The sequence below is a fragment of the Anopheles stephensi genome, chromosome 2, assembly GCF_013141755.1.
Source record: "Anopheles stephensi strain Indian chromosome 2, UCI_ANSTEP_V1.0, whole genome shotgun sequence".
In the NCBI taxonomy this organism is placed as follows: domain Eukaryota; kingdom Metazoa; phylum Arthropoda; class Insecta; order Diptera; family Culicidae; genus Anopheles; species Anopheles stephensi.
This window is the reverse complement of record NC_050202.1, coordinates 18,679,141-18,692,268: the sequence shown is the minus strand read 5'-3', so window position 1 is coordinate 18,692,268 and position 13,128 is coordinate 18,679,141. Positions and strand designations below refer to the sequence as shown.

Sequence of the window (13,128 nt, the reverse complement as noted above, 5' to 3'; positions counted from 1 at the left end):
GACAGCCTTAATTTGTTATAGGCTGGACCGTCCGGTATCATTCTTATGGAATGACCGTTCCTCCAGAACATAGAGAATCTCTTTGTCCAATTTTGGACATAGTCGAATATCTCCGATACATTTTCTACCTTTTCCGTTGCCAGATTTATACTTGGAACCAGATTTAACTCTTGTCGGCAACGTACATCTGTACTTTGAAAGTTATCCAGAAGATCTGCACTGATTGAGATCCGTTCCGCCGAATTCGACAGTGCTAATGAAACTACTATTTACCCAACGTTTATTGCTCACTTTCACAGTTGCTTAAATTGTCATCAAATTTTCACACGAAAGGTACATAAAAGCGCAGTTTAGTTGAAGGTTTTCTAGCTTTATTTATATGATATAACTTTTTTCCTGCAAAGAAAATCGGTCTCCATAATTGATAAATTACCTACATGCGAAATGTTGCTTCCTGACACCTAACGCGTTCATTGCCTATGCGCCGCCACCAACCGTCCAACCAGGGGTGGGCAACCAACCACCACTTGTCTCGTGTAGACTTTCTTTTCCTCAAAAACTACCTCATATTTCCCCTTGTTTTAAATTATTTTATATTCACCTCTGACGATTGAAACGAAATGCGTTGATTTGATTTTAGTTAGTGCCTTGTGTTTTTTTTTGGTTTTTAGTTTTCCTCCCAGGACACTCTACCGCCGAATCGGGTTGCGAGCTCGTATACTGTCTACGTTCTTAGCTCGCTTCTGCCCCGATAAATGTGTTCTGCCTCTGCCAGCGTTAGCAATCGAACAATCCGATCACACATATTTACTAGCGTTTTATGTGATTATTATTTTTTTGTTGCTGTCTCGTAATATTGTGTGAGAGTGTAGGTTCATGTGTGTGTGAGTGTGTTAGTGCGTGACTTTCCTTTTCACGTGTACAAACATTTAGATTTTAAGGGCTGGTAAATTTTGGCTGCACTTTAAAATGTGTTTTGTTTAATTTTACTTTGCTTTAAATGATTACTTCATAAAGATATGATTGTTGCGATTGAATCTGCTTCCGGCGGATTCAACACCGGCCAATTACAAACCCACTACGTTCGATTTCGATATGTACTCGATTGGTTTTTTTGATTCGTTTCGATTCAGCACGCACTGACTGACTGACTGTCTGACCCTGTCCTTCTTTAGCTATTAGAGTAACTGCTGGTGTCCTAACCTCTTCCATTCAACCTACTGTCCGCGAATTTGGATAAATTATGCCACCTGTCCTCCCTTTATTTTCGTTGCACTCTGTAACGAACTGTCAGATTCGATTAGTAGTTTAGTGTATATAAGATTAGTCGTTAAAGGGGGAAGGGGGAGGGGGTTTAAGTCTCGATGTTTTACTTTCATTTTGGTTCGTCCTCTTTCTCTTTCGATTTGTTTTTGGCAAAAAATTAACTACTTTAAGTATTTATATATGTATAGTATGCACGTTTGCCTCAAACTCTCCATGGCAACCCTTGCCGAACAGCAAAAAAAAAAGGAAAAAAAAAACATTATGACTGTGAAGATGAATAAACATACTTTACACAACTGTACACATGTATAGAGAGTGAGAGAGCCAAAGAGCAAGGAGCCTTAGCGCATTTCGCTACACTACCGCCATTGTTGTTGTCGTTTTGGTTTAAAGTTTTTTTTTAATGTTGGCCTTGTAAATATGTGTGTTTGTATATGTTATTGCACATTAACGAAAAAAATATATGGGCGTTTATGATGTGTAGGAAATAAATTGCTTAATAATAGTGCTAGTAGTTTTAGTACTCTCGCTGTCGCGTACTCGACTCGTGTTCATAAACCTCCCGCTTCTTAGTAGAGGATGCTGTACTAAGAAACAGACACACACGCAAAACGAATGAAAAGGCTTCCCTTGCTGTTTCGCTTTGTACAAACTAATCTTCAGAAGAAACAAAACAAGAATACACTATTTAACAGGATTCCACCGCCACCGGGCTGAGCGCTCATTTCGACGTGGTCGTCGCGGCCAACGGGCTCGGCGTGTAGCCCTGGGAGGCGCAGGTCGTCATCGAGTACGGGCTGAAGCCACTGCCACCACTCATCAGTCCATTAATTCCTGCAAGCAAACACAGCCAGTCAGTTATGGTTGATCAGGGAGAACAGAAACAGTGTGCCACATACTTGTGGATGAGTTGAAGACGCTCGCAGGTGATGATGAGAGGCCGGTCATGTTGGGTGCGGTGGCGTACCCATTGCTACTGCCGTAAGATCCACCGCCGGACGAGTGGGGTGTCGAAGCGCTGCTACAGTATCCACCCCGTGGACTTACGCTACTGCTTTGGGCTCTTGTATACTCATCTGCGAATGAGAAATAGAAATTATTAATATTTCTGCTCTCTAAATGGAGGAAAGAAGTATACCCCTACCTTCAGTCCACTGGCCAGTTCCATCCTGCACACTGACGGCAAGCTGCCCACTGTACGAGTTGAATCCGGACGTCCCGTTCGGTGAGCGTGGCATCGAGTAGAGTGCTTCCGCCAGGTCGGCCGCTCGCTTTAGAATGATCTCCTTCGGAAGCTTCTCCGGATCACCGGGATGGCGCGGAATCAACTTCTGCAGTCGTTGAAAGCCGTAATCGATCGTCGGTTCACTCAGTGCTGGGTGGAAAAGAAAAAAAAAACAAACCACATGAAGAACTCTGTTGTCAGTGACTAAACAAAGAACTACTTACAGACATAAACGAATCGTCCCGGTGATCCTTTGCAGAACTGTTTGCTCTTATACGAGAGTGTTACCTCCACGACACCGGGTATGTGTCGGGGTGGCGTTTGGACACGAATCGCATGCGAAGTGATGAGCTGCGGACACAGATAAAAAAAACGCTCTCGTTAGTGACCCATTGCAGCTTACACACACCAACCACCTTACCTCACTCCACACGAGCATGGTGCCGAAGACAACTTGTAGCCCGTCGAAGAAATTATCACCAACGATAATGACCTGAGCTCCACCCGTAGTCCAGCCTTCGCTCGGTGAGATGGCCTTAATGCACGGTGTAGCCATTGGAAGTGGTGGATAGATGCCTGCAATGGGATGGTACACCAACGGGTACAGGTTAATGGTTGCGCCACGAAGGTTCGTCATCGTACGGTGGGGTTTTCCATGCGGGCCGTGTTGGAAACGAGAGGAAAGGTCTACTTCACTCGAAACACAACCAACCGTTAGAAGGTGATGTGAATTGAGTTGGGGGTATCACGAAAAAAAACTCTCAACTACATGTTGAGCATCCTGTCAGACAGAATTCGCATCAAAACCATACACACACGTGTTTGATGAGATTTTCCACCGACCAACCATGATGAGAAATGGAAATTTAATAGAGCACTCCAGCGAGCTGGACGTACAATGTCAATGGAGTGAAGATGGAAATTGGAATTTGTCACACCTAGGCCACAGCGGTGATATTCATTAGCGTACCGAATTCGGATTCGAAATTAGATCCATATGGTCGACAACGACCCTCACGAAAGGTAGAAGTTTCGTACGTATAGAACACATGCGTTCCAAGCATACCAGAGAGAGAGAGAGAGAGAGAGAGAGAGCAATGAATTTATTAAAACTCACACCAGACCATAGCCGGTCGTCTGATTGGAAGCTGGCGTTCGTTTCCCTGAAACCCAATCAACTCGTTCGGAATTCTTCCGGGCGCTATCATTTCCTTCCTGACTTCTTTATGATCTGGCAACCGTGGCAAAAATCGAGGAATTCATTTCACACCACACGTTCATAACTCTTTTCCGCATGATCACGTGAATGCACTTCCGAGCGCACCTATGATTTATGGCAGTAGTTACTTCAACGGTTGCGGAATTTACGATAACGATTAAGCCCCGGAAATGAATCGCTTTTAACCGCATGAACAGTTGCTTGCAAGCAGGCAAGTAGTGTTATCGTGTGCCGTAGCTGTTCATCTCGTTTCCATAGTACGAACGACGCGTCCGCAAACAAAGCGACTCCTTCCTCCTTCGAGGAAGGTACTGGCTGATGGCTGCTTTTATTGAAGGCAGTTGGCCAGCTAGCTGGATTGTTGAAGCGTGGCCAATTGCGTTCAATTGGGGCCATGCCGTTCATCGTCGGAAAGAAGGTGGTGTGGCCAATTAGATTAGTGTGAAACGCAAAGGAGGTTTAATCGGAAAGGAACGTAAGAGTATTTGTTGGAGTTAACAAAGAATAAGACACACGTGTTATGCTAATAATTACAAAACTAAGGTAAGTAATACAAGAGAAATAAAACTTTGCTTCTGCTTTTTCCCAGTAGATGTCTCCGGGGTGAACGAATAGTGATCGATGTAAAACAGAAATTGTGACATCTGTTAATAGTATTTTAGCATTTGATCCGGAATTTTACAATTGTTTGGGGTTGATTTAAACATTTATACAGCCAACCGTTGCTGGAAATAAGGGAGAGCGTCGTTGCAAAAAATGACGTCAAGAAAATTCATTTGGTGGGACCAGTTGGGTATGATGTATTGTGAGCTACTGAGCCCAAAGTGAGCCCAAAGTAATTGATTGCCTATGGCGAAATATTTATGATATGACGAAAGGACTCAATAAGAAGTCTATAACTCGATTAACAAATCGACTAAAAAGATGGCAAAAGTAGTATTAAGTACCTATTTGTATTAATCAGAGCTTTAATCAATAAACATTAAGGTCTAATAGAATCCTCAATTTGTATATAAAAAAGCAGAAGTAAAGTTTTATATTTAACAAGTTGTAATAAGTGTGAAAACTAATGTAAAAAATACTAAACTAATCACAACAATATCAATACTGTATATAAAAAAAACCAACAATACACGGCTTTGTAGGGATATGTGGGAGGAACAGTGAGTGGTTTGAATTTTGTTGAAGAAATAAATTTTGAAACCGACCGTCGTACGTACTGTCCGGGGCCAGATGGTGGCCCGACATTGCCAACGGAGAATTGGCTGTACCTTCGGGATCGAGCCGCTTCGCCCGGCGCCCGTGCTTGCTGTTGTTGTGGACGAACATGTTGTCCGAGATGGCCAGCAGCGGCCCGTCCACGGCCACCTGGGTCGCTATCACTACCTGCAATATATGGGTAATTGGAGGGTGCCATGGGGATAAAGATTTCGAGGGGAGAGCCGAATTAAACGCGAGGATTGGTTATGGGAGAGGAACGAAGGATTGGCGGTTAAAAGGAGCGAGGGCCATGAGGACGTGGGGAAAAGAGAGAAACAAAAAGAATATAATTAATTGCATTAAAAGATTAGTGAGGCGACTGGCTTTCCCGGTTAGGTGGACAGTTCTGTGAACGATTCCTGCTAACTGTCTTTAATAAGCTTCTGTGCCATTTTTTATTCCTACGTCCTTATGAATCGCTAATTAATTTACTATGAATTGCGTCTTAACATAAAGTAAAACTGCAATTCTTAACTGTAATTCAAATATTGAAGCGAAGAAAGATGGTAACCGTCCCATTTAAAATAGAACATGGCTAGTCGAAAAAGAAATGCAAAGAGAAAGTAGACAAAGCATACAGTAAACATGACAACGAACATGTGTAAAAGATAGGAGAAGCAAAACGAAACCAAAATGGTGAAGACAGCCGCAATTTATCGCTTTGGATAGGCTAAAAAGGTGTTTTTTTTTCTCTTGCTTTCTTCTGTCATTTCTCACCACACGCGTAAAGTAGGCGGTGACGTTCGGTCTTAGCAACGCAACCGCCCCGGTGTGCCTGTTGATTCCCTATCATCAGCTTAATTTTAGTATCGCTCTTCGTTTGCTGTGACTTTCTCCTTCCCAACTTTCCTGTCTTGGAAGTAATGTGCATTGGTGCGGCGCTCTATTCTTAGCACCTCTGGCAATGCGTCTTTACTAAAACTTCTCCATCGTTATCTGTCTTGAGAAAATTTATTTTCCTTCTCATTGGATAGGACAACAAGGACGCCGTCAACGGACAGCAATCGAGATGCAACCGAAAATGCCCGTAGGAGTTAAAGAAGAAAGGAGCATAGCAAAATGAATGTTTAACAGTGTAGTCTGTTTGAATGTCATTAACGTCATTTGTTTCCTATCGTAATTAATCAATTAACATCAACATTGATATGGTTTTTATAGTAAAACTATAAACTATAAAACTATTAGTACCCGAACTTTCTTTCCCTATTACTATTAGTTTCGCATCAAAACTCTTAACATTCCAGCCAAGCCAGCGTCCAAAGGATGTGTAAAGGTTGGTGATTAATACTCACTTGAAATCGTCGCATGTCCCGCGGGTTGCCCGCATTCTTCAGACAGTTTTGGTTGCACTTGAGGAAAAACTTAAGGAAAAATCTGTAAAATAGAGAAGAAAAAAAGCACATAAACATTCCGTTGGAAGCAGTTTCGTAATGCGTTACCATGACAGCTGGTTAAATGTCGCCTTTGGTTTTTTTAAAAACCCCCAAATGGGCACTCATTAGCGTGTAAGTGTCGGGCAAATTCCGTAAGAGGGCGCTGTTCCTACTTAGTGGAGCTCATAAATGTGAGCAATAAATGTGATCGGTTTAAACCGAAACCGCGCGTGGGTTAACCGATCAAAGAGGGTTTCGGACAGGTCGTCGACGGTTGCACGTGTGTTGTCATGGTGAGCTTTACCCGTTTTCTACACTCTGGGGAGATGGTAGTAGGGTAGCTGCCAGTACAACACACTCCCGGGAGGGCATTCTTGAGCACAGTTTTTGGAACGTTTCAACAGAGTCCTGTCCTTAAAGGAACTAAACCGTTGTACCCTTGAATTCTTCGCTCATTCTCCCGAGAGTTGTTTACCACCGATTTGAAACCTTTAAATTACTCTAGTTCAAAAAACCCCGGCCCAATGGGGAGGGAGGGGGGGGGGGGGTGCAAAAATCCGTTGATCCATTAAACAACTTGTTGTACATCGTAGGTAGCAGTAGCAGCAGTTGGAACAGTTCTACTACGCAGGAATGTGCCGACAGAGCCAGCGGGACTTTAACCATCGCCTTGGGAGGAAACGATGATGCGATGATGCAATAAATACGGTTTATTTGGGTGTTCACACTTTAAAACCGTTCACCACCGCTGGAGGATTGGTGAAGTCTTCGTTCGAGTTCGTGAAGGGGAACTTCCGAAGAGTTGTTGGTCCTTGCCTTTTTTCCTTTCTTATTCCTCCTGTTGATAACCGTCCCTGTGGAACCGAGGTGTCCCATAGTAGCGGTGTGTTTGAACTGTCTGTCGAGAACTCGCGTGCTCTACACAAATCACGCTCAGTTCTCTCCCGTCTTGATCTTAAAGTGTCTACCAAACCCTCGCCCTGGGGTCCTAATTTATAGATGCTTCCGCTTACTTTTTTCTGGCTCGTTTGTTGCGACCGTTGTAAAAGATCGCACCGATACTGCTCGAGAACCTTGTGTGTTTTGATAATTGCTTGGGACGATTTATTTATTACGTACGCACTACAACCGTTCGAAGTCGTAATTAACATAAACTCAGCGGAAGGTATGGAAGAAGTCATCACGGATAGTGTTGGGATAGGGCCGACTTGTAAGCGTAAGATCCAGTTTTCCAAGAGGACACAGCAAAAAAAAAGGGAACGCCTATTGCGTAGACAATGGCGAGGTGGAAAAAGCTGGAAGCGATTTAGAATTGTTCCCTGCTGCAATTTGTCACACCGAGAGGTGCGATAAATCCTGATTGCCCGGTTGTCCCTGCGTCGTGCGTTGTGTCAACATTAGTGAGACGGTGCGTCATGTTCCAGGTATTTGCATATGAAGGAAAAGGTTGCGATAAGTTATGGTTTACCTAATTATGCAAACAGAGATGAGAGAGAGAGAGAGAGAGTGGATGGGATTTATGGCTGTTTCTGCTTATTTGGAGTCTGTGTGCAGCTAATGGCTGGCTCGATAGAACGAATGTGAAGCAATTAATGTATTCAAATGAAAGGTAGTACTCGAAATAAATACTTTTTTCAGTGATTTAATTTACCATTCCCTTTGAAGGGCTCGCTACTCATATGGAACCTCATTTCGTAGCAGTTGTGTGAGTGAATGGCGGATCCTATCCGTTGTGTGGTAACCTAATCCAAACGCTAACCGAACCAAATCCTCGACAGATGAGCCATTCTCTTCAACGCGCAAAAATAACAACGAAAAAAAACTCTTCAGCTCATCTGCCTTCAAGTATCACTCCGCACCCGGAACAGATAGAGCTAGAAGTTACCCACAGGAGGACCTCACGCCGGAAACCTGATACCTGCCCCCTATTAACGGCGGGTGGTTATAGCAATTATAGCAGTAGCAAAAACCGGCACCAACACAAATTACCATCACTCCTGGTAGAAGGAGGATCACTTTCCAGGACAGCAAACAAAATCGACGGGGAGTCTTCGATCCACCATTTAGCGTAACAAGTGTATGTACTTCGGTGCAAATGCTCACACTCCAGCATCCTGTGGCTCTTTCGATACTCAGTGTCCTGAAGAACTCCTGGCGAGTTCGCGCACACGAACGAAAAGGCAACAAATCGCCCTTTCCGCAGTGTTCGTGTGTGTGTGTGTGTGTGTGTGTGTGTGTGTGTGTGTGTGGCATAAAAACTGGACCACTGTTCCTAATCTAGAGCAAGAGAGAGAGAGAGAGAAAAAAAAAACGGGGAAAAGTTCGACAGATGTTTGCCAATGGGCAAATCACATATTAAATAGACACTCAGCGGGTAGCCACCGGCGATCGGTATCGCACCGGTTACTTCATCCCTGCTCAGTTTACAACCGGGGACCGACCCCTCGACACTTTACTGAGGTCGTGCAAACTTCCGAAGGGGAATACGACCAGCAACGAGGTCGAATGCATCGATCTCGACCATCATAACTCGAGTGCAGCAGCTTCCGATTTTATAAGGGGGGTTTTCTATTCCGCTTATTACCTTTCCCCGACAAAACCCCGAACACTCTGGACCAGAAGTTATTAATAGAAAGGGAAAACAGTACAGGCGGTAATAAAATATTTACAAAGGAATTGTAATTGAGTTGGTTATTTACAATGGGATAGCACACGGCGGTGAACAACGGCCGAATGATAAATGTCCTGCCGGCAAGAGCGGGTGCCGGTGGGTGTTGCAGTTTTTTTTCAACTAGCCTCAACAGAAAGGAAGCAAGGACCGAACCTATGTTTGTCGTGTTTGATATTGCACCGCATCATTTATCCATCCATCATCGTTCTGGTGCGCGATCGCAAAGGAGATCCTTGGCGATACAAGGACCCGTGAACGGTGGGCGATATGTTTACTGCTACTTGCTACCAGTGCTCTCGGGTTCGGCTAATCAATTACTGACACTTTGCGTACTCGTTGGAAAATCTGTTACGATTTTAGGTGCCTGCGGGTGCCGGCAACCTGTGTCTGCTTTCGAGACGAGAGTTTTTAAGGGGTTTTGAAGGGCAAAACAGCGCTCTGTAACTGAGCCAGCCGATGTAGGGCATGTAGGGCTGCAACCTTGCAACCACAAGTGCGTATTTTGAAGTGTGTTATTTTTTAACATGAGTGTTTGTGTTTGTCTACGCTGTAATGGGGAAGATGGTAAACATTTTGCACTGATGACACTTCAGAATCTCTTGAGGAGTTTGAACCGGTTTGCGGTATCTTCAATTCATAGTTTAATTAGTAAGTGTACTTCCATCCGTTAAGTTATTATTATTTATCACTTTTTTTATTCATAAAGAACGGCCTGGCCGTATTGCTATTTATCACTTTTATTTGCATTATATTTAGTGTTTCGTATAACTTTATCTTTGAGCTAGCTATTTAGATATTTTTTTGATAATTTTGTTGGTCTAGTAAAGCGATCAATTGCTAGCTGTTTCAATAATCTGTTTTTTATTTAGTTTTTATTATTTTTAAGCATTAGTATACTTTGCCCTTGGGGCATTATATCTCCATGGGGGAAGAGGTGACAGCGGCGCCGGTTATCATACGGCAGGACCTGGGTGCATATCCCATATGGATCATTCCCCCGCAGAGAGGACTCCACCTGCGTGATATCATTAAGTCTAGAAAGATGCCAGAAATGACAGACATGTTCTAAGCGGTCGTTAAATCAAAGAAGAAGAAAATTGGCATACTTCAAGTCCTACTCCAGTGATACGACAGAGACTTTAGAGCCATTAAAAGTAAGGTGAAGTCTTTATTTAAGTATGGTGGGATGTTGAAATATACTTTGGATGAGCCGTGTTATATCAGCCGATAAAATATTACTATTTGTAATGTTTATTTGCATTATTTTGCATTCTGTTTTTGGTAATTTTAAATTAAACCCAGTCATTTTAATATGACAATTTTAACTTTTTTTTGCCTAAGGCTTAAATAAATTAACCACTTTTAATCCACATAAATGGCGATGCGGACTTCTTTATGAAATGAAAAAAATCAATCAAATAATCTCACCTACTAAAAGCTTCAATTTAATTTTATATAATGTATTTTTATGTCAAAATCATCAATTTCATCACTTGGCGTCAAATAAGAACGCAGTAGCTCATAAAAAACAATGCAAAACTAGTGCCAAACAGTAGATGTTTTTTTGATAACACTAAATCTTTTAAAATAAATAGCATATTTATCAAAAGTAAAAACATGATGGATTTTACATCAAACATCTTTTTTTTTGTTTTTAAACAAAACTACAATTTTACAACGTCAACTTAAGGATTAGTTATGGCAACTGCATTCAAAGGCCGATACCTTCGATATAAACAAACATTCACTCGACCCAAAACGCAAATCCACCATAATCGGTTTCCTGCCTTCGTTTTCCACAGCGACCCAACTGCTTTTCTTTCCCCGTGTGAGGAACACGCACAAACACAAAACAAAGCGTTAATCCTTTCAATTTAAATGTCAAACAGCATGCTTTGCCCGCGACATCAAAGCACTTGCAAGAATGGGGTTTAACACATCAAATTCGTTGCTGGTGATTTTTTGTTTGCTTGTTGTTGCTAAAATGGAAACATAAACAAGTTTACGGTGAATAGCGTCCCATAAAGAGAATGATTTCGATCGTTTTATCAGTAGAAAACGAATTGAACTTGAATGATTTCGATGGAATCCTTAGGCACCTTTTTAACGGTAGCGATAAAGCGTATGATGTTAGTAACATTAATGTGATCTTATATAAAGGAACGAAAGTATAAATAGCAAAAATATTAACATATTTATTTTATGTTTCGCCGCCTTTTCGGTTCTCCGATCCGATTTAGTTTTGGAGGTTTTCCGGTTCCAATTCCAAGTTGACTTTTTTCCATGGTGATCAAACTATTCACCCATCCCTGTGCTCATCTGGCTGGATGAGGTACGGATAATTGAGAACCGATGTCCTGCCATGTTAGTTGCTGGTTCTTTTCCCCTCTAGTTATGCTGCGCAGCAGAATGCTTCATTAAAAGGGCACGAAGCACAGGGCATCAACAAAAAAACACGCAGAGCATCCAAAGTGAGAAAGAGGACATTAAAAAATCTTTCCACTGGTGACAGAGGAGGGTACTGCTGGCTGCTGTTGGGTAAGGGATGTGTATGTTTGTTGTTTTATGCTCATGCGTGTATGTTTTTTCCCGTTTTTTGTTGTCGCCGTTTATTATTACTCCACTGACGTTAATGCTGTTGTTCTGTAAGCGAGGTGATTATTTTCTGTTTTATTTCAAACGCCTTTTTGTAGTGTACAGCTTGTGTCGTTTTATTTAAGAGGACGCTATCTGTCCCATATCCTGTGCAAAGCAGCTAGATGACCAGATGAACGGTAGGACGTGTGTGTGTATGATGAAGTGAAGCGTGATTGCCTTGCTCCCGAAACCGGGTATCATATATCATCCGGCCAGGCATCTGAGGTCAGGAAAAAGGTGATCCCGAGATTGTGCCAGAGATGCTTCACGGCGGCTGTGGTATGCGATATTAGCCAGGGTAAAAAGGCTGGTGCACCCGTCAATTGGAGTGAGTGTTTGTATGTTTTCGCTTTTTAACTCTCAGTGTACAGTTACAGCAAGCGCCAGCAAGGATCGACCGGAATATTGTTGTACCGATTCAGTTTCCCGTGATTCGAAAGGCATCACATTTGTCGAGCGAAACTTCCCGGAAAATGTTGCTCTTGTACTTCCTTCACAAGACGCAAACATCTTCCAACAATTTGCCTTTACCGTCACGTTCCCATCCCACGGGACGATTGGTCGCGAACAAGTTTTGGTGTCCTTTTACAGTAACCTTCCTTCGGGACCCTTGTTCGTCCTTCCTTTGTGGGCCAGATGCTTCCCTGACAACGCGTTAACACATCGGAAGGCAATCGTTTTGACACTTCTGACAATACCACGCGACCAGAACGCGTTGAAATGACGACAGATCTACAGCTTCCGCGTTGTAAACGATTCCTTTTTCCGTTCTCCGGAGTCTCCGGTACACCACATAGTTTGTAAAGTGAGCCGTTTGGTTCACGCGATGGTTGAAGTGGTTTCAACCACAGGCTTGAAGAGGACACTTCAATTATACACACTTAGCGGAATAAAAGGGTAATTTTGTAGCAACAGAAAAAAACAACTTCATCAGATTTACCGGTTCAGTTCTTTTAATCCGACATTTATCATGCCGGTTGACGGGGCCGCAAAAAGAGTCCGGATGGTGACAGATTGTAAAGTGTCAATGTGCACGGTTGTTTGCGTTTGATTAATTGAGTGATCTGTGTGTGTGTTAAGTCTTGTTTGATTCGGACAATTCGAGGATGAATGTAGTGGCGTGACGGATGAGCTCGACATGCCACTCGAGCAAGTCACAACATATGTCGCGTTAGTTGGTGAGCTCGATCGGAACGAAAGGTTTCAATTGTACGCGTGTAATTGATGAGGTCGACAGAAAGAAACTAAGCCTGCGTATGAAAATCTATCATCAGAGATCGTTGTTTTGAATGAAAAAAATCAATATTAAAAAACGCCTTATAAAGCTGCAATATGTAATGTATGTGATTTAATGAGAATATCGTTTAACGCTTATTGCATACAATCAGGGGAATAGAGTGATTACTCATACTGATGCCAAAGGTAATCCTAAAGCTTAGCTTAAGTCATCTAATAAAGTAATGTTAGAAGTGTATTT

General features: G+C 42.6%; 1 protein-coding gene across 4 annotated transcripts in view; it reads right to left on the bottom strand.

Annotated features, from left to right (window-relative positions):
* Positions 1–349: 349 nt before the first annotated feature.
* Positions 350–13,128, bottom strand: part of LOC118507272 (transcription factor collier) — a 53,212-nt gene continuing 40,433 nt past the window's right edge. The window contains exons 7-13 of one of the 4 annotated variants that reach the window (XM_036045575.1): positions 6,263–6,344; positions 4,982–5,099; positions 2,913–3,067; positions 2,716–2,842; positions 2,411–2,641; positions 2,166–2,342; positions 350–2,100 (exon numbers count right to left, since the gene is read on the bottom strand). In XM_036045575.1, coding sequence (XP_035901468.1) covers positions 1,988–2,100; positions 2,166–2,342; positions 2,411–2,641; positions 2,716–2,842; positions 2,913–3,067; positions 4,982–5,099; positions 6,263–6,344 — 1,003 coding nt within the window. In that variant the 3' untranslated portion in view covers positions 350–1,987. Of the gene's footprint in view, positions 2,101–2,165; positions 2,343–2,410; positions 2,642–2,715; positions 2,843–2,912; positions 3,068–4,918; positions 5,100–6,262; positions 6,345–13,128 lie in introns of all 4 variants that reach the window. The other 3 variants (XM_036045576.1, XM_036045572.1, XM_036045574.1) reach the window with 3 other exon arrangements.